The sequence below is a fragment of the Ammospiza caudacuta genome, chromosome 3, assembly GCF_027887145.1.
Source record: "Ammospiza caudacuta isolate bAmmCau1 chromosome 3, bAmmCau1.pri, whole genome shotgun sequence".
In the NCBI taxonomy this organism is placed as follows: domain Eukaryota; kingdom Metazoa; phylum Chordata; class Aves; order Passeriformes; family Passerellidae; genus Ammospiza; species Ammospiza caudacuta.
In genome coordinates this window covers 103,417,047-103,437,614 of record NC_080595.1, presented here as the reverse complement: position 1 = coordinate 103,437,614, position 20,568 = coordinate 103,417,047, and the positions used below count along the sequence as shown (strand labels likewise).

The 20,568-nt window shown below is 41.2% G+C and overlaps 1 protein-coding gene across 1 annotated transcript in view; it reads right to left on the bottom strand.

Annotated features, from left to right (window-relative positions):
• KHDRBS2 (KH RNA binding domain containing, signal transduction associated 2) overlaps positions 1-20,568 on the bottom strand; it is a 314,809-nt gene that overhangs the window by 95,148 nt on the left and 199,093 nt on the right. Inside the window, exons 5-6 of the mRNA XM_058801729.1 lie at positions 6,918-7,045; positions 4,209-4,408 (exon numbers count right to left, since the gene is read on the bottom strand). Coding sequence (XP_058657712.1) covers positions 4,209-4,408; positions 6,918-7,045 — 328 coding nt within the window. The remainder of the gene's footprint in view (positions 1-4,208; positions 4,409-6,917; positions 7,046-20,568) is intronic.

The following is a 20,568-nucleotide window of genomic DNA, read 5'->3' as shown; positions in this document are numbered from 1 at the left end:
AGAGCTGCTTTGCAGCAGGTCAGCCCTCAGCCTGCGCTGGAGCCTGGCATTGTTCTTCCCCAGGTGCAGGATCCTGCATTTGTCTCGGCTGAGATTCAGACAGTTCTTCTCTGCCCATCTCTCCAGCTTGTCAAGGTCCCTCTGAAGGGCTGCACAGCCCTCTGGAGTATCAGCCACTCCTCCCAGCTTTGTGTCACCAGTGAACTTGCTGAGGAGGCCTCTGCTCCTTCATCCAAGTCACTGATGAATACCTTAAACAATGCTGGGCTCCGTATTGAAGCGTGGCAGACACCACAGGTGATAGGTCTCCAGCTAGACCCTGTGAGACTGATCACAACCCCTGGGATCTGCCATTCAGCCAGTTCTCAGTACACCCCCCTGCCTACCCATGTACCTGTTCTATTGGGTTTGTGTGGCAAACTTTTGATAGTGGGGAGGGGACTACAGGGGGAGCTTCTGTGAGAAGATGCCAGAAGACTTCCCCATGTTCATCAATGCCAATGACAGCCTGCTCTGGGACAGAACCAGCACGGACAAAGGCTGGGCCAACCAGGGTTGATAGTAACACCTCTGTGATAACATATTTAAAAAGAAGAAGAAGAAAAAAGAAGGCTGTGTAATTGTGGCCAGAGAAGAGTGGGTTGAGAATATGTGAGAGGAGCAGTTCTGCAGACTCCAAGGTGAGTGCAGAAGGAGGGGCAGGAGGTGTTCCAGGTGCCAGAGCTGAGATTCCCCTGCAGCCCCTGGTGAGGCAGCTGTGCCCCTGCAGCCCATGGAGGACATGGGGGTGCAGAGATCCACCTGCAGCCCTTGGAGGAGCCCCAGACTGGAGCAGGTGGGTGCCTGGGAGGAGACTGTGACTCCATGGGAGGCCGGTGCTGGAGCAGGCTCCTGGAGGGAATCTGCAGACCTGTGGAGAGAGGAGCCCATGCTGGAGCAGGTGTAAAACTCCTTTCTCCAGGAAGCAGCAGAAGAAATAACCTGTGATGAACTGACTGTAACCCCCATTCCCTGTCTCCCTGCACCTGGGGAGGGGGGTAGAGCTGGGAAGGAGATGGGGGCATGGGAGGGGAGGTGGTTTTTAGGTCTTATTTTGCTTCTCATTATCCTGTTCTGATTTTGTTGGTAATAAATTAAATTAACATCCCCAAATTGAGTCTGTTTTTCCCTTGATGATATTACTCACCTTGGTGAGTGATTTGCCTCCTGGTTTTCATCTCAACTCATAAACCTTTCATTATATTTTCTCTCCCCTGTCCAGTTGTGGAGGGGAGTCATAGAGATGCTTTTGTGAGTGTCTTGCATCCAGTCAGCGCCAACCCACTACAATTATCCTGTCTCAACCCAACAGTTTTCTCACTTTTACACTTCTTCGTCTCTCTCTGACCTCACCAGGGATGTGAGCACCTGTGTGTGGCTGCAGTTAAAGCACAACACCAGGTCACAAACCCTCTTGATCCCAAAAGCTGCATGGCAGCTGCCAGTTACATTCTCCATCCAGATTCACGCCAAATTAACTACTTTTAAAGTGAAGAAGGTCCACAAAGTAACTACTTTCTCTTTGCATGTATTTTCTAATGTTAGTACCTCTTCCTGTGGCTAAGAAATTCCTCTAAGATACTATCAAGGGTGCACTCAATATAAAGCAAGTTTCAAAGGCAAGTAATGAAAAAGGCATGAGGTGAATCACTCCTCCTTCCTGCTCCAGTCCTCTTTTCTGAAAGTTGTTCCAAATGTTTTTCCCTCTGGCTAGGTCTGACATTCAAAATGTTGCACATGAATATATTCACCACAATGACAGGACTTGACTTTTCTTTAGAAACCTTCAGACATCTGCTTTTATGAATTCTCAGAAAGGCCATCAGGAAACCTCAAAATATTTATATAGTGGATAATCCAAACGTCTACATGCTTATCCAAACCAATTTGAGCAGTTAGATGTTTCAAGGTCAAACAGTCAATACATTCTCTGATTAGTAGTGCTCAGCAAATGGCTAAAGATTTTTTTCAGGAAATGCTGCCTAAACATTTTTAAAAAATCTGTTGTAGCCATTAGATTCTATTTCTTGAATTCACTTTCAGATCAGCATTCAAGTTACTATGTTTCATTAGAGCAAACAAAAATACAGAATATGGATAATCACAATCAATGACAGTGCATTCATATGTACCACTAGTCAAACCAATGGTGCTTGCAAAAGTAGGAAAAAAATGGTGTGAAATACTGTAATCAAAAATGAAAAATATAAACTCATAAGGAAATTCTAATACACTTGTAGGTTGCTTAGAAGCAAGAAAAAAAAAGTAAATTGAATAAATTATTCATTATAAATTAGTTTTTCATTTGTAGGATTAAGGAGGAAAGAACAACAATTATACACGACATTTGCTGCAGGTCCGCAAATAGATTCCCTTGCTTTTAGTGTCCAGACAAGTATCTGATTTATTATATGGTTTACTTGGGAAGAAAAACTGTGTTGATTACTTTTGGCAAAATAAAAATATTTTCTCTAAAACATAATTTTCAACATTATACACAGATACGTGACAGTGAACTTTTCCTTCTACCAGCATAGCATCAGAGTTCTAGTTATTATCTCAGCCCATAAGATACCAAAATTATTTAGACTGAACTTACAAACTTCTATAAAATAACAAGAAATTTTCATTGCAGACTGGTGCATGATAGCAAGCTCATATATTCCTAGCTGTAGAATATAGATGTTGAAAGGACATAGGAGATGGAAGATGTCCAAAACATGAGTTTTGACCTATAAGGCAGCACTTTTTTAGCTGCTATTTAAGAAGGGGGGAAAAAACCCACAAACACATATGTCTGTTTTTACTGGACTAATGTATCACAAATTAAATTGACTATTTTAATTGCATCTATGTTTTGTGCTCCTGAGAGTGTGGTCATTTCAAAAATATGGGGAACTGGCTGAATGCCTTCCTAACCTGGATAATCCAGCTGCCTTAACTTCTCTCTCCTTTTGCTTTCCATACATTTATCATCCAGAAAAAGTGCAAGAAATGCTCCCTAGAAGATGCTTAATACTCTAGGACTTTTACTAGTACTGTAAATGAAAAAATTAATTACTTCAATTATAATCCTAATTTTACATTACAAAGGTTCTGTATCTGCACAGAAAGGAAGGTCTTATACATTTTGATACTAACAGACAATAATACACTGTCAAGGAAGTGTATACTTATGAAATTCCATTTCTTAGCAGGACTTTTAGCTCATTCATTAATGGAAACTGTTGAAGTAAATAATAGCGGAGTGACTTCCCCCCCCGCCCTTTCTTGCTGCTGTTGCTCAGCTGTGATTCTTAGAATTAACAGAATGTGCATCCCTGATTTGAAGTAGCTGTGACACTACAAATACACACAGTTGAGTAAAGCTTTAACAACAAAAAATAATTTCTGATTAATTTTCCTTTCTTCTGTTCTAGGAAGACTATTAATTGAAAAAAGTGCCTCTTTCCCTGGTGGTAGGATTAGGGAATAAATTGGATGTTCATCTTACTCTTGGACTTGCCATAGCCAGAAAAATTCAGACATTACATTTGATAGCACTTTCTTCTCTATTTGGATATCTGTTGTTATGGTGATAGTTCCAGGAGGAAACATTAATGAGATGACTTGAAAGCTTCGATGTGTACAGCACAATTATTTGTAACACCTCATAAGAAAAGGTGACAGTCAGTTAGTACTGCTCCTGGCTAAAGATGAATCATTGTATCAGCTTTCATGAAAACTACCTGAATTTGTATTTGTTATGTATCTGTAACACAGTGTTGAATACAAATATGTAACAAAAAGGATTTGGAACAACAGCATGCCTTGCCCCCACCTCCTCATTTTCTCACAAAGGATATATGCTGTTATTCTTAGGAAATTGGTTACAGTAAAAACTAACTTTAAGTATACAATACAAATTTTGGAATATCTGTATTGGTCTTGTGTGACACCCCAAGAACTATCCATCATGATGTCTCATACCCATAAGTAAGCTGTGAACAAATCTCCAAACCCACATTGCTGAGCACAGGCCTGCAGACACACTGCATCACCCAGACTGTCGTTCACCTGCAGGGAAAAGCGTTAGCGACAGAGGAGCTTTCGGCCTGGCCCGTTCCATCTCGGAAGGGCTCCGTGTCCATGGCAGAGCGTGGCTCACACCTCTGCAGGAGGGCATTTACTTACATAGTCCTCGTAGGGCTCGTGGGCCGGCGGCGGGGGCGGTCGGTACCCCGGCACGGCCGGGGCGCCCCGGGCTCGCGGCGTGGGGACGCCCCTGGCCACCGGCGGGACGGGCAGCGCTCCGCGCGTCACCGGCGCTCCGCGGGGCGCTTGGGCACCTCGTCCGGGCAGCGGCGGGGGAATGGCACCCCCACGGCCCCTGCGGGAGCAAAAGGAATCATCACTCTGGCGTGCGCAACGAGGGAGGACAGGCCCTGTTCTAAAGGCTCTCACGCTTTTACTAGTATTGAAAGCGCCATGTAACTCTGGGGTTTTGGCAGCTACAATGTCAAGCACGTTTAGGCAACATCTCAGGCAGAACTCATATTATGGAAAGGCATTATTTTTAAACTACCCAGTGCCTTTTGCACCTGATCCTCTTGTTGCTTGTACTAATAAAATTCTGAATCATTGCAATTCACAGGGCTGCAGAATTACTCCAAAGCAGTTCTAGAAGATGAAGAAAATGAGGAACCTCTTCTGTTGCTCTCAAACTTTTTTACAAGAGCAGTCATCACTCTCATTTTCATGCTTACTGGTGGGTGAGAGACATGGATTGGCAGAAGATATTGCAGGACAGCAGAAACTTTCAAGGCGAAGTAGAGAATAGAAAAGGAGAGGAATAATTTTTCTTCCTGTCTAATTTAGTTCAGCACAAAGGATTGGTAGTGTGGGATTCTACCTTCCCCCACTGCACAGAGAGAACAGAGCATATAGAGAAGCATGGAAAGACATTTAGCATCTTCCTGGCTATTTATGCTATATCTCCCTTGCTGTACAAATTAGTAAGTCAGAAGAAGCTGTTACTGTTTAAAAAGACTTGTATCTATACCATATGATGAAATAGAAGGGTGATAAATCAGGGTAGCAGAAAGGGGATAAATCAGGAGTTCTGTTTCAGAGTAATATGCTCCTGGGTGTGCTGTCTTTTTGGAAGACTGTGAATGCCAGTATAACAACCCTCCATGACACCCAGATCCACAGTTGTGAATGGAACTCAGGTCTCCTGTAGCAGTAGGAATGGTGGCTTGTTCCCTGCTGAAACAACCAAACCCAGTGGATTACCCTGTGATGTTTGTTACTTTACTACAAGATCCAGTAGCTGATTTTAGACTTGCAGAATCAGTGAATGGTTTGTGTTGGAAGGGACCTTCAGAGATCCTCCAGTCAAAATCCCATGCCTTGGGCAGGGACTAGTAAAGCTATGCCCAACCTCACCTTGAACACTTCCAGTGATGGGGCACCCACAACTTTTTCCAGTTTTTCTTCCATATGTCCAACCTCTTTTCATTTAAGACTGGCAAAAAGACTCTCTCTCTTATTAGCCCTCTTTATACGTGAAATGGCTGCAATGAGGTATCCCTGGGGCCTTCTCTCCTCCGGGCTGAACAACCCAGCTCTCTCAGCCCAACTTTGTAAAGGAGAGGTGCTCCAGACCTCTGACCATTTTTTGGTCTTCCTCTGGACTTGCTTCAACAGGTTTTTTTAATATTCTCCTGGGATTTTTGACTGGAAAAAAGGGAAGACATCCATGATCATCGGATCTGTGCAACTGATTAAATCATTTGGGCATTTTGCAGGAATTAGGGGCCAGAACTCCACCGATTATGCTTTGAACCCAATTTAAAAGCTGCTAGTTTGTTGCAGTGACATTCTGAAAAACATTATTAAGTCAAGCTGTTCAGAGATCATGAATGTAAGGAATACTGAGGCCAGACACTATTTGAGTAGAAGATGGTGATGAATGTCAACTGCAAAAAATTCTGTGTAAGTGCATCATACTACCAATTAAAAAGCTCATGTAGGAAAAACTGATGGTAAACAAGATAGACACCCTCAGGGGAAAAACCTCATAGGTCATAGGAAAGATCAGCCCATTCAATTACTGAACAACTCCTTTGTCAGCATAACATAAGGTACCCCCATATCCTATTTCTTCCAAAAAAAGAGTCCATTTTTTAGGACTCATCTTGAAATGACCTCTATGGAGAGAAGACTGGAAGCAGCTAGGTAGCTTGAGGCAATGAAGTTCTTAAGGGTTCACAGGGAAAAACAAGGGTTCACAGGGAAAAACAAGTCTGAGACAATGTTATAAGATTTTACACTGGCCTTAATAATAAGCAGAGATATATGTTATTTAGACATGAAAAAATACTTAGGCACATTCACACCCCAATGTTTTTAGATTATGCCAATCAAATTCACTTTAAACTGATAACCCACTAACACATAACATATAATGAAGTTTATATAAATAGGTATATTTGTATATACACATAGTATAGCTTTAATATGTATAAGAAGTAATTATTTGTCAAATAAAGTTCCACCTAGACTATGAGGCCTTCTCTGACTAAACTAGTATTTTGAACAAATATTTTATGCTACTGACCATACTGCCTTAGTACTAGCATAAAAGTATTCTTAGAAATATCCATTTCCTGTCTTCATAATCTGCTCTCATTTGCTGTCACTCACTGTGCCCGATGACCTATAGATCAGAAAATCTGGAACAACATAGACCACACCGGTGATCAGAAGACAAATATTTTGGTTTACTGACCAGGATATGTATGTAACTGTCTTTTTTTTTTTTTTTAAACTACGGGGTTTTTTTACTATTGCTTATATTTGTAAAGCTACTAACATAATAGCTCATGTTACCACACCTTGAAGGAGCTGCAGGTGGCACACGGATCCCTCTTCCTCGAATGCCCCGTCCGCGTGACGAATCCTCAGAACCGTTCAAATACGAAAGCTCTCTCAGCTGCTCCTGGCGAATTTCATCATTATAATCCTGAAATGCAAAAGGTGAAACTTCTGAAACTTCGTATTTTCGCTGAGCTGGCAAATCACCCAAACCAGAAATTCTGTGGATGGTATTTTGGTGAGTTGTTCTGCGTTACCACTGGTATGCTGAAAAATTGTACAAGTGGGAGTGGACAATTGCCTATAATATATGGACAGAAAAACATATATGTACAGGTAGTGAAGGTGGTCATAAAGAGTATGAACATGCAAAAAAAGCCACAAAAGGCATAGAAGGCATAAACACAGAGAAATGTATATCCTGAAACAGTCAAGTAACAAAGCTATGTTTACTATAAAAAAATATTAAATGAAATAAATTAGGCCCATTTTAAGTCAACAGGGTATCGACTTCAGCACTGCAATTTCTGTTGACTCAGTAAACTTCCTTCTCTCACTGATACAAAATAGAATTGCAGACTCATAAACTGGTTTGGGTTGGAAGGGACCCTAAAGATGTAATTCCAAGCCTCCTGGCATAGACACCATGTTGATTTCCTCTTCATTGGAATGCATGATTGGGTGAGGTGATCCTTGAATATTAACTATGTCTACTGGGCCCCTCTGCCTTCCAGGGCTCTGTCCTACTGCACTGCACCAAGCAGTTCCCTGGAGAGAGCAAGGTCTGCTCTCCTCAAGCCCAGGCCAGACCTTGCTGTGCATTCTCCTCCCTGCCCTAAGGCTCTTGAGCTCCATCATTTCATGGTCACTGCAGCCCAGGCTCACCTTGAGCTTCACCTTCCGCACCAGCCCCTCCCTGTTGGTGATAACAAAGTCCAGCACAGAGCATCTCCCCAGTGGCTTCCCTAGCACCAGGAGAAGGGAGTTATCCTCAGTGTATTCCAGGAATGCACTTGCCCTGCTGTGCTGTCCCTCCAACAGATCTTGCGGACATTGAAGTCCCCATGAGTAACAGTGCTTGTGAACCTGAAGCTGCTCTTTTATGTCTATAGAGTGTCTCACCCACTATAATACATAATAATGGACATGTTTACTTACTTTGTGTTTGTCCAAATTCCTCTGTCAGAAATTCCTTTTTTTTTTAGCTTCCTTCCATTTTATCCAGCTTTTTATGGGCTGATCACTGTACTGAAAATCTGCTGCAGCAGCCAGCTCACTGGCAGCACAGCTGTGTGATAGCTAATTATTGTTTCAAAACAGAAACATTATTGAATTTCAGCTCTTCTGTCCTTCCATTCCTCCACAAGCAACTGCCATTGACTGTCATGCAAGGACCTCAAAATGCATTACAAGTGACACCTCTTTCAGACAAGCTGAAGACCAAGCAAATGGTGAGTTTGAACTGAGGCCTTGCTCATTCCTTCTTCCACCTAAGGAGGTCCAGGAAATCTGTTTAAAGATATGATCCTGATCCTGCTGTGTTCTAAGAGTGTAGGCCTAGTCACAATTTCCTTTCTAAACTCGAGGGAGTGTAGCTGGAGAAAAATCTATTACTGAAATTCGGAAAAGAACCTTATTTTTACAATATAGTGTGTGATAATTGCAGCACAATCATAATTAAAAATAAAATAATCTAATTTATTAGGCAAATCCTTAATTTGATCATAGAATAGATAATGGCTTTCATTTCATACCATCCCCAAATATTTTTGAACATTTTTCTGTCCTTCTAACACTAATAGTTATAAACCAAAGACATCTTCTAAATCAATGTGCTCTGTGAAATACAGAGGGAAAACCAGAATCACTGACATCACATTTACAGCAATTGTTGAAACAGGTACCATCTACTGTGCCCTCTTAATATCATCTGTTATTCATACTGGCTTTACAAGGATTAGGACTTCAAATTTGCTGATTGAGTTTACCCTCCAGATTCCACACTGGTACTGACACCAAACTTCATTAATAATGTAGGTACATCTTGTAAGAGGAAAATGTGGGAGGGAAAGAAAAAAAAAACAAAGGACCTGCAAGGGACAGAAATTGGAATTTCTGTGTTGCTGCTTTAACCCCTCTCTTTTGGAATATTGCTGTATAAATGAATTCTACTAGAAATTGCCTCAAAGAAACTATTACTCCCTCAGGTAAAAATATAATTTAAAATCTTAGTATCGACAAAACAGAAAATACAAATCGAATTTATAATGTACAATAAGATCTGCAAAACTGCACCATTCTGTTATGCAATGCCCTTAGTTTTTGTGTGCAGGTTCTTTGCTGCACAATCAGTTAAGAAACAGTGTATTTTGAAATGACAAGGTAAAGACAGCAAAGTACACCCAAAGGAAGATGCTGGGACAGGAGTTACATTTTTATTAAAAATATAACTCTATACAGATAATTTATCTTGCAGGCTCCTTAAAAAGCATAATAAGGATCATAATTTCTAAACATGAAGCCTGAAATTTTCACCATAAATTTTCATTTTGCTTCTTCCCTTAAACAGAAACATAACACTGAATTAATCTTTCATAGCAGCTACACGTATAGCTAGAGTCAGGGTATCTATCCTGATGAATATTTAATTGCATCTGAGTTCAGAGCCCAGCACATGAGCAAAATTATGCTGCTGATGTTTCATATATACCTAGTCCCAAGAAAGAGTACATGATGTTTCAAGGTATACCTATACTGAACAAAGTACAAGGAAGTAGCTACACACTACAGCAGTATATTTTGTTTCAGGAAAAAAAAACAAAAAACAACCTTCTTTTCATGTTAAAATAAGCTCATGAAAAATGTGCTGTACTTCATTGTTTTTCTTATAGTTTTCTAGTAGTCTTATACCTATTCTTACAGCTGATAATCTACATTGACCTATATATTTTGCTCTTGTTTATAGCCCTACAGACATTACTACCTATACGCAGCTTTTTCAATTGTTGCTGATATGGAGGCTGCAATTGACTTGCATCATGGTGGTCAGTGTTTACTAACTGTGAGGTAACCACCCATGTCCATGACTATTCACCTAAATACACATCTTGACTTTAGAAATGTGAAGGATTTTCAACATCAATAAAATCATAGCATCTAGGGCTACCAAAAATTGCCATGTTTATGTAAACGCCCAAAAAACCAAATTACATGTTTAGATAAAATATTCAGTAGCCCAGAAAACATCAGCATATTTACCCCAAATTACCACAATTACATTTATCAATGAAGGTTTGGAGTGATTAATTAGGTTGGTAGCCTTGAATGTTGTAGGAACAAAGGAAACCCATGTGCAGGTTTTCCACAGGAAATCCGAGTCTGGCTGGTGGCAGCTCACCCACAGGCCCTTCTGGAAGCACTGACAGGAGATGCAGCAAAGAGGGGAAAGAACATAAGCTGCTAAAAAACTCAGTAAACCATTCTGGCAAAAAAAAAAAAAAAAAAAAAAAGCAAAGTATGATGCAAGTTGCAAAACCTGATCTGAATTAACAAGAACATGTAGTGACAAGCGACAAGAGTTTATAAAGAAATCAAAGGCACAGAAGGACCGAAAGGATTTGGGGAATATGTATCTATCATTAGCATAACAGAGGCTCATAGAAGTCAAGAATAAATCAATCCTTAAAGGACTGTGATCTCCTGTCCTGAGGTAATCTGCCCATTTAAGTCCTATTATAATTCTATTAATAAATATCATTACTCTTATCTGTGACAGCTGAATTTCCTTCTTACCAGATAGTTAGGGGAAAAGCAATTTAGGTTACATTTAAACTACCTTAAAAATGCAGAGTTATACATGTCAAATCTAAAATGATAATCACAATATTTCACAGTGACAATTTTGAAGCATGAATAGGGCACTCTTTCACTCCCACACATGTAATATCCTCTGAAGCTCTGTGTTGCCAGCACAGAGCACCACATTCCCAGACATATGTTTGCCCATCCTGCCACACTCTCTTCCTGTGCTCAGGGAGCAGAAAGGGAACAGGAGATGGATTTGGACTCCTGCAGCATTTCTGCATCCTGCCCAGCTCCTTGCATCAGCAAAAGAATCCCAGGGCTCTGTGTATTTGCACAGATTCACTGAAGCTAGACAATCTCCCCTGAATTCTGCTGGTGCTGCCTTGGGGCTATTTTCAGGCAGCTTAAATTCCAATTAGGCTAAAATTTCCATTGAGTACATGCTTCAGAAAACTCACAGCCAGAAAATGGGACACAGGAGACTCAGTGAAATTTAGGTGGAGCTAGGTGATGGGAATATAGCCCTTCTGTTTTGTTTGGTTTTAGATACATTCTAATTTTGGACACTAACGGAGACATTGTCCACATGCCCCTTCTGTATATGGGGAAGCACTAAAAAGCACTGTGAAAATAACTGGTGATGAGGTGTTCCTGGAGTCCCTGCTTCTTTGTGTTCTCTGTGTCCTTACAATGGTAAACTGTGCTCTACTTCAGCTTCAGAGCATAGTGAGAGCCACTTATCTGGACTCATGGGGTCAGGATCTGCAGTTCAGAACACTGAAGAGGCCAAGAACCCTGGAATTTCCACTTTTTAGTTGAGTGCTTTAATATCAGGCTGTTACAAAAAAGAATAGTATGGGTTACTCAGTACTCAAAGTACTTGACAAACTAAATCCTGATGTGACAAGAGATATTTGGCATTTCTTGTTACTTTTTTTACATTTAAAATCCTGTTCTAAGACTCCAGTGCACTCATTTAAACATTGAATTTCTTTCTGCACATATCAATAGCCTTTATCATATCAATAGCCTTTATCATTGTCGGGTTAGTAAACTTAGAACAGTTGTGCCAGGTAGATTGGATAGCCCTCTCCACCACCTAAAATTTGGGTGAGACAGTGCCTGAGGTGGACATATAAATTAATTGCTGCACCTGGGTCAGGGCAACCCCTGGTATCAATCCAGGCTGGGGGAATGAACAGATCCAGAGTAACTCTGATGGGAAGGACCTGGGGGTGCTGTTGGATGAGAGGCTGGCCTGGCAATGTCAACTTGCAGCCCAGAAAGCCAAACATGCCCTGGGCTGCACCAAAAGTAGCGTGGTCAGCAGGGTAAGGGAGGAGATTCTGCCCCTCTGCTGCACTCTGGTGAGACCCCAGCTGCAGTTTTGCATCTAGTTCTGGGGTCCTCAGCACAGGAAGGACGTGGACCTGTTGGAATGATCCAGAGGAGGGACACCAAGATGATCAGAGGGCTGGTGTACCTCTGCTATGAGGAAAGGCTGAGAGCTGCAATTGTTGAGCCTGGTAAAAAAAGGCTTTGGAGTGATTCTGTGTCATTCCAGTACTTGAGGGGAGCATATGAGAAAGATAGACTTCTTAAAAGGGCACAAAGTCACAGGACTACTTTCAAACTGAAAGAGTAGGTTTAGATTAGATATTAGGAGAAAATTCTTTACCGTGATGGCGGTGTGGCAGTGGGACTGGTGGCCCAGAGAGGCTGTGGATGACCCATCCCTGGCAGTGTTAAAGGCCAGGCCGGATGGGGCTCTGAACAACCTGATCTAGTAGGAGCTGGTTGGAACTAGGTGATCTTTAAAGTCCCTTCAAATCCAAGCCATTCTATGATTCTATGAACTGCATCCTTAAGCTTCATGCTTTGCGGTTGTAACGCTAATTTTAAGTCCATTGCAAAATATGAGATTCATCTGTAGTTGAGCCCATGCCCAACCAAGCAATCCCTACAAAGTTCATCAGAACTGTGGGAACTGGCTGTAACCCACCCTTCCTGTGTGTATGATGGGTATGGCATATGTTCTCAACAGTACATGGAGGAGCTCAAACCCCACAGGTGGTTGCATGTTCCCAGATAACACCCACACTCTCTGAACCCATGTTTAATGTATATGCATGGTTTCCTGGTTATCTACAGTCAAAGCCATCTGTTAAGATGGCTCTCTGCCCGTTCACAGATTGCTCTGGTTATCACACCAGAGCATAGGTGCCAGGTAATGATAGGTTTAGATGGACGGCCTGCAGTGCACCCCAAGTAACAAAGCTGCTGCCAAAATGACTCCAGTACCGTGTTAGCAACGCACGCCTCTTTGCATTTGCCCATATACATTGGCACTCAAGTAAGGCCATTTTGTATGCATGTATTTCTCTGGCAGATCCCAATAAATATACAAAAATATAAATATAACCCACTGAGCCCAAGGAAGAAATTACTTTCTCTAAGCAATCAGTATCTTAGCCAGATCCACAGCCATAAATGTTACACACTTTCACTTGCCCTGTATGCAAAAAGGTGCTGCCTTTACCTGCTTACAGCCAGTCTGAAAAATAAACCTTAATTGTGTGAATCACCCTCAGAGATTGAAACACATAAAACAGACCATACATTTCTTTCAGTAGCAATTTGAATGTGTTGCAGCCAATATGAGTTTCAGCTTCTAAATGCCTATGGGCAGAAAGCAAGCAGACATAAGCTAGAGCCACGTACACTTGCCTTTGAGGTTAGTTGACAGCTGGGGGATTTGTCAGCTTGCCACAGAGAGCAGTCACCCAAGCGTGGATGTCATTTTTCTCTTTGAGCATGCACAATTAAATCTGCCTGGCATCATCAGCATGGGGCATCGCGCTCTACAAGCAGTGTGCAAGGGAGGGGAGTGTTTGCTCCTCAGCATCTGAAGAGAAGCTGCCAGTCCCAGGGTGGAAATTGTACGTAGGCAAAGTGCTAAAAAACTTTGACCTAGATATTTTAGTCTTTGATGGAACAGAGCAAAATAAGTCTCAGTTAATTGCATAATCAATTCAAATTTTGTTTTTCATCCTAAAGAGACCTTTCAACAGATTATTACAGTTTACATGGAAATGCTGTTAGACACACAAAATAATCACACTGAAGATGGGGACATGGCTTTTGAAAATCTTGCAGAAGCCTGCATTAAATTTCAGCCATTTACCCCAATTTTTTCCACTCCTCTTGCTCACAGGCCCCACACAAATGGATACTGTGGTCTGTAATTCATTCAAATGACAGCTATGCTGCCACAGAAGTCAGTTAGCTGACAGCTCCCTATCCCTGAATTTAATTCCAAGTGAGCTCTGGCTGCCAGACTTGTGCTTATTTACAGCTGTCACTTGAAAGAGACTTATAAGGTAATAAGAACAGAGGGCATATAGCAGGCTACAGGATGGTGCAGCCACTCTAATCCTAAAGAAATTGTTATGGATTCCTGCTGCATGTTTACACTGGCTTCTTGGAAGGAAGGGATGTGATATGGGTGCTCTTCCTCCAGGAAAACACAGTTGCTTCAAAGGAGGCAGGGAGAGGAGCAGGACTGCCAATGTTCTCCAGCTGTTTGCTGAAGCTCTGCTACTAGTGAGATCATTACCTGCTCTTAAGGCTGGATTAACTGTCTGCTATAATTTACATAGAAGCTGTTATGGTTTGACACTGGCACAATGCCAGTGTCCCCATGAAAATTCCCTCTCCCTGGCATCTGCTGTGAGGTGGTACCCGGAAATAAGCAAAGCAGGCTCCTGCTTAAGGAAAAAAGAAAAAAAAAACTTTATTAACTAAACTACAAAAAACTAAACCACAAAAGGAAAAAAAAAACCACAAGGAAAATGAAAACTACACAGAAACACTTCCCCCTCCTCCTCCTACCAGATCCCCAGCACACTTACATTTCCCAAAATTATCCACACTCGGTCTGGCACCACCCTTTAGAAAATCAAATCTTCAGCTCATGAAGAGTAGACGGAGTCCTTCCTTGTGCCACGGACTTCTTGTCACAATTAGCACCGGAGTCCTGCTATCTTGTGACATCTCCTTTCCATGCCAAGGTGCTCTCACCACCAGGCAGGGGATGGGGCAGAGGCCTGCTTTCAGGGTGGGCCTTTTTAAGGATGCCTTGTCTCGTTCCAAGCAGAGCACAGTCTCATCTCTGGGACCTTTGTCCCCCCCATTTCTTCTATACCCCCTGGGGCCGGGGGGTCTCAACACCAAACTCTCCTGGCTCTGAGCCTCCGCTTCCCCCTGCAATGCAGCCTCTGTATCACCAGGAAACAGTCCATGATATACAACAAAAGAGTCCAGCAAAATTGCCACTCCATCTTCCTCCATTCCTTCAGCATCTCTCTTTCTCTCTGCCAGACCCCCTTACTGGCCTATTTCTTCCTTCATCCTCCACTCTTATCCCTTTCCTAGGAAAGGTAATGTTCCGTGAAGTTCTCACTATCCACAAGGGTTAAAAGCTCTCCCAGGCGACTGGGCTGCTCGCTGCCCCCCCCTTCTCCTCCCAGCCGCGCTGCCGGCACATGATATCAAGTTTCAAGGTAACAGTTCCAGCACAGGCTGCATTCTCTCCATCTCCAAAAAGGGGGGGGGGGGGAATAAACAGGTTGTTCGATGCTCCCCCACCCTTCCACCGAATCCGGGCCTACCGTAGATGGGCCACGTGGCTTTCCCCTCCCCCAGCCCAGCCAGCAACTGGGCCGGGGGAGAGACCCAACTCCTTCCCGCCGGAAATCCAAAGAAAGTTCTGAAGGAAAAGAGCCCTGCTTTTAACTCCTTGGGTTTGTGGTCTCAAGAGGCGGATCCAATGCCCCACTGGTCAAACCAGGTGCTCATCTTAAAATCCGAACACCCATTGGTGACCACAGCAAAACAACATATCCCAGATGTCCCATTTCCGATCAAACCACGACAGAAGCCAACACAAGTAACAAGCTACACACAGTACATATGCAACAATTTTTTTATTCCAGCTATGCCAGGTAGACCCAGATTGCCTCCTGCTAACCCACTGCTGGAGGTTTGCAGCTCCCTTGTCAAGGACAACAGGGATGGCAACAGCAGGCAGCAAAATTCAGATGTGTTTACTCTTGTTTAGTGTGCCTGTCTTGTCCAGCCTGGCTACAGCCACGCTGCCTCAGCCCCATGTGGCACAGCAAACAAAACATGCTGCTTGACCTAAAGAGACTAGAAAGGGCGACCAAGAAAGACAGGTCTGGGCAAGAAAGTATCTTACTACAGGACTGTGGAGTGCCCTTGCTTCTACAGCTTCTGGATCACTTCAGAACCTTAAAAAATCCCATATATTATATGCTATCATCTGTACCAGCTGATAGCATATAATACATTGGAGCTGAACTTGATACATGACAAAAAACTAGTTCTTAAATCAATTTTAGGGTTTTTTTATTCCAATATAGGATTACGATACCATGAGCTGCCCTTGGAGTAAGGACTGTCTTGGCAAGCACTAAGTCTATTTTACAGATGCAAAGCAGAAATGTCTTAATAATTCTGCTAGCATATACTGAAATCTATTAATAACTGTAAGTCAGGAGATAAAGAATATCTTAAATTTCACTTGCCACAGACCCAGCTGTAACATCCTGGGAGCAGAACCTGGCAGAAGGGTGGTTCTTTACAGTCAGCACTCTCTTGACAGAGGAGCTGAGGGAATGGGAGTGTTTGGTCCTCCATTTTTCTAGAAAACTGATTGCTCCAGACTAACCCAAGTTCCGCTGGGTTCTAGATTCTGCTGCATGCAGGACCCTTTAGGAGCCCTGAATATCTCTTTGATCATCCAATTTAGCCACAGTCTATGTCTAAGAAGTTTTTTGTAGGCTTAGAATAAACAAGACCTCCCAGGTCACTGAGGACTGGAGCATCGTTGTCTCCACTCCCGATGGCACTGCCCCAGAGCCTCACTGCCTGCCACAGCTGCTTGGCAGAGAACAAACTGGTGGCAAAGCTGCACTGAAAGCAAAAGAAAGGATGGAGACAGAAACTCCTTCTGGGAACCTCAGGCTGCCATGAGGGCTTGGCTTTGGAAGGCAGCAGCAGTGCCTCAGCATTTTCCTAGGCAATGCCTAGCCAGAGGTTGAGACAGAAAACACAGGATCTCTATTTCTCATGCACTCCTCCTGCACAGCAATCTGACTAACCCAAACTAAACAGTATTGTGCACATCCACAGCACAGTGCCAAGACTTTTTTGCATAGTAAAGGAGAAAAAAAAAAAAGATACACGCTGGGAAGATGGTCTGTAATAGCATCATAAAAATACAAGAGCAATTTTCACTGCTGGAATCAAAGATATTTTCAATCTGCTTGGTTTGAACTGCTATAATTTAAATTAGTTTCATTGCTGGTAGATTTATGGATAGCCAGTGTAATGGTGCAGAGGACAATCACAGGAGAACAAGTAGGTATGCAAGGAGTCCCCCTCTCCATACTAAATTCAATAAGCATGAGGAAAAGACTGTAAAAGAATGCTGCTAATGAATCCCAGGGTCACTGTCTGAACTGTCACAGAAACTAAAAATATTAAAATAATATACATTTAGCTTTCTGAAGTTTATGCCTCACTTCATGTGAGAAAGAGCAGAAATATATAAATAAATAAAAATAGTGAAAGAAAAAGAAACATATCAAACAAGAAAAGCTGAAATCATGACAGTGGCATGAAAGCAAATGGCAAGCTCAAAAAATTAGCAACAATCATGTAGGTTTAAAATAGCTGATTTAATAATCCCATTAGAAAGGTATGCATCAGAAGTAAGATGTTTTAAGTTCAGGTTTTTTTTCAGAATGAGATTTGAGACAAAAGGAAAAATTATTAAGGAACTAACAAGGAGTAACAAGAGGTAGAAAATAATTCACAAAGGAAAGATTAGACCATGTACCAAGTGCAGATATACTCATTCCCAAGTGTCCCTCTGCTCTCCATAAAAAACATTGTATATAAAATATTAGGAATGAAATATATAAAACTGAGTAAGTAATTAATGCAGCCAGATCTAGATGAAAGTACTGTCAGAGTTGCGAGCTAAACAATTCAATGCAGCATGATAAAAATGTAATCAGTTCTAAAGTAAAGTTGAACTTATTTTATTTTGCTATTGCATAAACCCTTTAAATAAGTTTATCCACGAGGATATTTATGTCTCCTTTTTTTCTCTGTAGCATGTGTTGAAGAAGGTTTTGAGGTATTTTAATAGAATTATCACCTTTTTTTTTTTTTTCCTGTTAACAGAATATCATCTAATTCCTGCTTCCTACTGGGTAGCAAAAAGTCTTTTTGCTTATTACATTTCTTCATGGCTGCTGTATCTACCCTATCTCTGCCCAGGTGGCTGCACAACAAGACCAGCTTCAGATCAAGCACGAACGCTACAGGTTCAAGGGGAAATGTGAAATAAGTTCCCCACTGAAGGACCCACTCACTGAAAACATCTGAGCAGAAACAACTGAAGATCAAGCCCAACTATTAATCCAAGAACTGGCAGTAAAGCAGAGGAAGGAATGTAGGCTGTCATGTGGAATGCTGCCAGAAAACTTGCAGGCAAAAAAGTCTATTTATAAACAGCACTCAGAAGCAGAAAAACAGCTTCTAAAGAGCTGCATTTATAGCAAGACATTCCATTCAGTACATGAGGTCTGTATTTCATCCCAGCTTTTGTATTCACTCCAGTGTTGCTCCCAATGTGATATATTCTGCATCAGGTAACCCTAATGATACTCCCTGGGCACAGATGCAAATTGTACTCCCAAGAGAAAAACCACAGGCATATTGAGAGATGCAAATGCCATAAAATGAAGTCAGACTTAACTATCATATTTCCTACATACTAGTTTCATTGGCATATAATTTATTCAATTCCATTTCTGACTGTCCAGAGTGTATTTTCTGACTCTCCATTGGTGTATTTTCTTAAAAATGGATTATTTTCCTTGAAACATAACATGATGGAATTTATTCTAGACTTTTAAAGAGTTTCATGATGATAATCTTAGTATTGAAAATAAAACTCCAACTTCCTGATATCCAAACACATTTCCCATAATGAAAGAAAAAATAGTATTCAATACTTTTCTATCATTTCCAAGAAATGTGATCAGTAACTACATATGGTACTGAAAGAGAAAAGAGGGAAAGAAGGCAAAATGGGCTTGGAAAATGTGTTCAGCTGCTTTCTATTACACATTATTATACTGTTATAGACATACTGAAGGATTTTAAAAGTGACCCTACCTAGCTCCTTCTTAGTGCTCTCCATACACTTTTGTACTTATAAACATTTTAAAATTTTCTTAATAATAGTTATATTCTTTAATATTTATAATATTCATATTATATATATATATATATATATATATATATATATATATATATATATATATATATACAATATTTAAATAATGGCATATAAAAACCTTTATGGTTGTCCTTCCTGCTTATTAAGAATATGAATCACTGAAATGTATCAAAATGTCTAAGTCTCTTTGAAGCTACTAATCTGAACCCTTATCAAAGAAAAGCCTTAATAAATTTAATTCTATGCCATGAGTCAGAAATCTACAAAAAGAGAATTGTTAAGTTACTTCTTTTTTATTCACAGAGATGAATTTTTTTTCTTTTTCTTATAGCAGAAAATGCACACATGATGACTGGGTGAAAGGAAAGGAATCTTCACAGAACTTTTTCTAAGCCAGATGTTAATCACTCTTTTATATTAGAACTATGTTCTCCAGTCTTTCCCAAATAGCTGAAGCAAGGATTTCTGTAATTGTTTATTAAATCTGTGTGAAAGCAAGTACAGGTTTTTAAAATACATATATGGATGACTGGTTATTAAGTCAATACTATTAATTAGTAATATGGCTAACATTATCCTGGCCACAAATTTCCTTTCCTAAAGTCACATTCTTAATTGGGATAGTAAAAATACAGTTGAGTAATTAGGAAATTAAACTTAAGGTCTCACCTTTTCTTTTTTTACCTTAAAATACAAGGGCAGATTGAGGAGGCGTTATACGAGTAAGCACAACTCCTGTGCCCTGAAGAACTTTGCTGAGCTCAGTGCCACCCTAAAAGGACTCAGCAATTCCATCTGGAAAGGGGATGCCAGCAGCTGTTAACCAAGTGCCACATAAACTGAATTTTCCAAGCCGATTTCCCATTCAGCACAAAAGTGGAATGTTTGTCCAGAGCCCAAGTGTGAGTGCCACTGACTCCACCTGTGCTCAGGGCTTCCTTTACCCCACTCACACAAACCCCACAAACACAAACACCCAAGCCAGGCACACAGAACCCTGCTGCCTGCTGAGCTCAAGCCTCACCCAATTTCACCGCAGGATCACAACTGGGGTTTGAAATCAACCCTATATCCTTGACTATGAAAAAAGACCCCACTGATTTCAGTGCTTTTCTGTGACCAAAAGTGGGAGCAGGTGACATGCTAGTCCAAATAGAACATATCTGTATCTCCACAGTAACAAATTGAGGAGATACAGGGGTTTTACTCACAGAGCTAAAAATGTAACTTCATTTATTTTTTATCTAAAAATAATAGGTAGTGCTAATAAGCCTCAGCTGTGATGTGAATACAAAAAAAGTTTTACCTGAAGGATGATTCCTTACCAGTACTCTATACTGCTAGAAAATCTGTGGTGTGCTATCTTAACATCAAAATATATGTAAATATCTGTCACCTTACTTTGCATGTTTTCCAACCGAAAAATGACACAGACTTACAGTGGAATTATGTGGAACTGAATTTTGTGAACCCATTAGTCTCAAATTACTATTTAATTATAATTAACCCGGTTCTACATTACTGATTTTAGA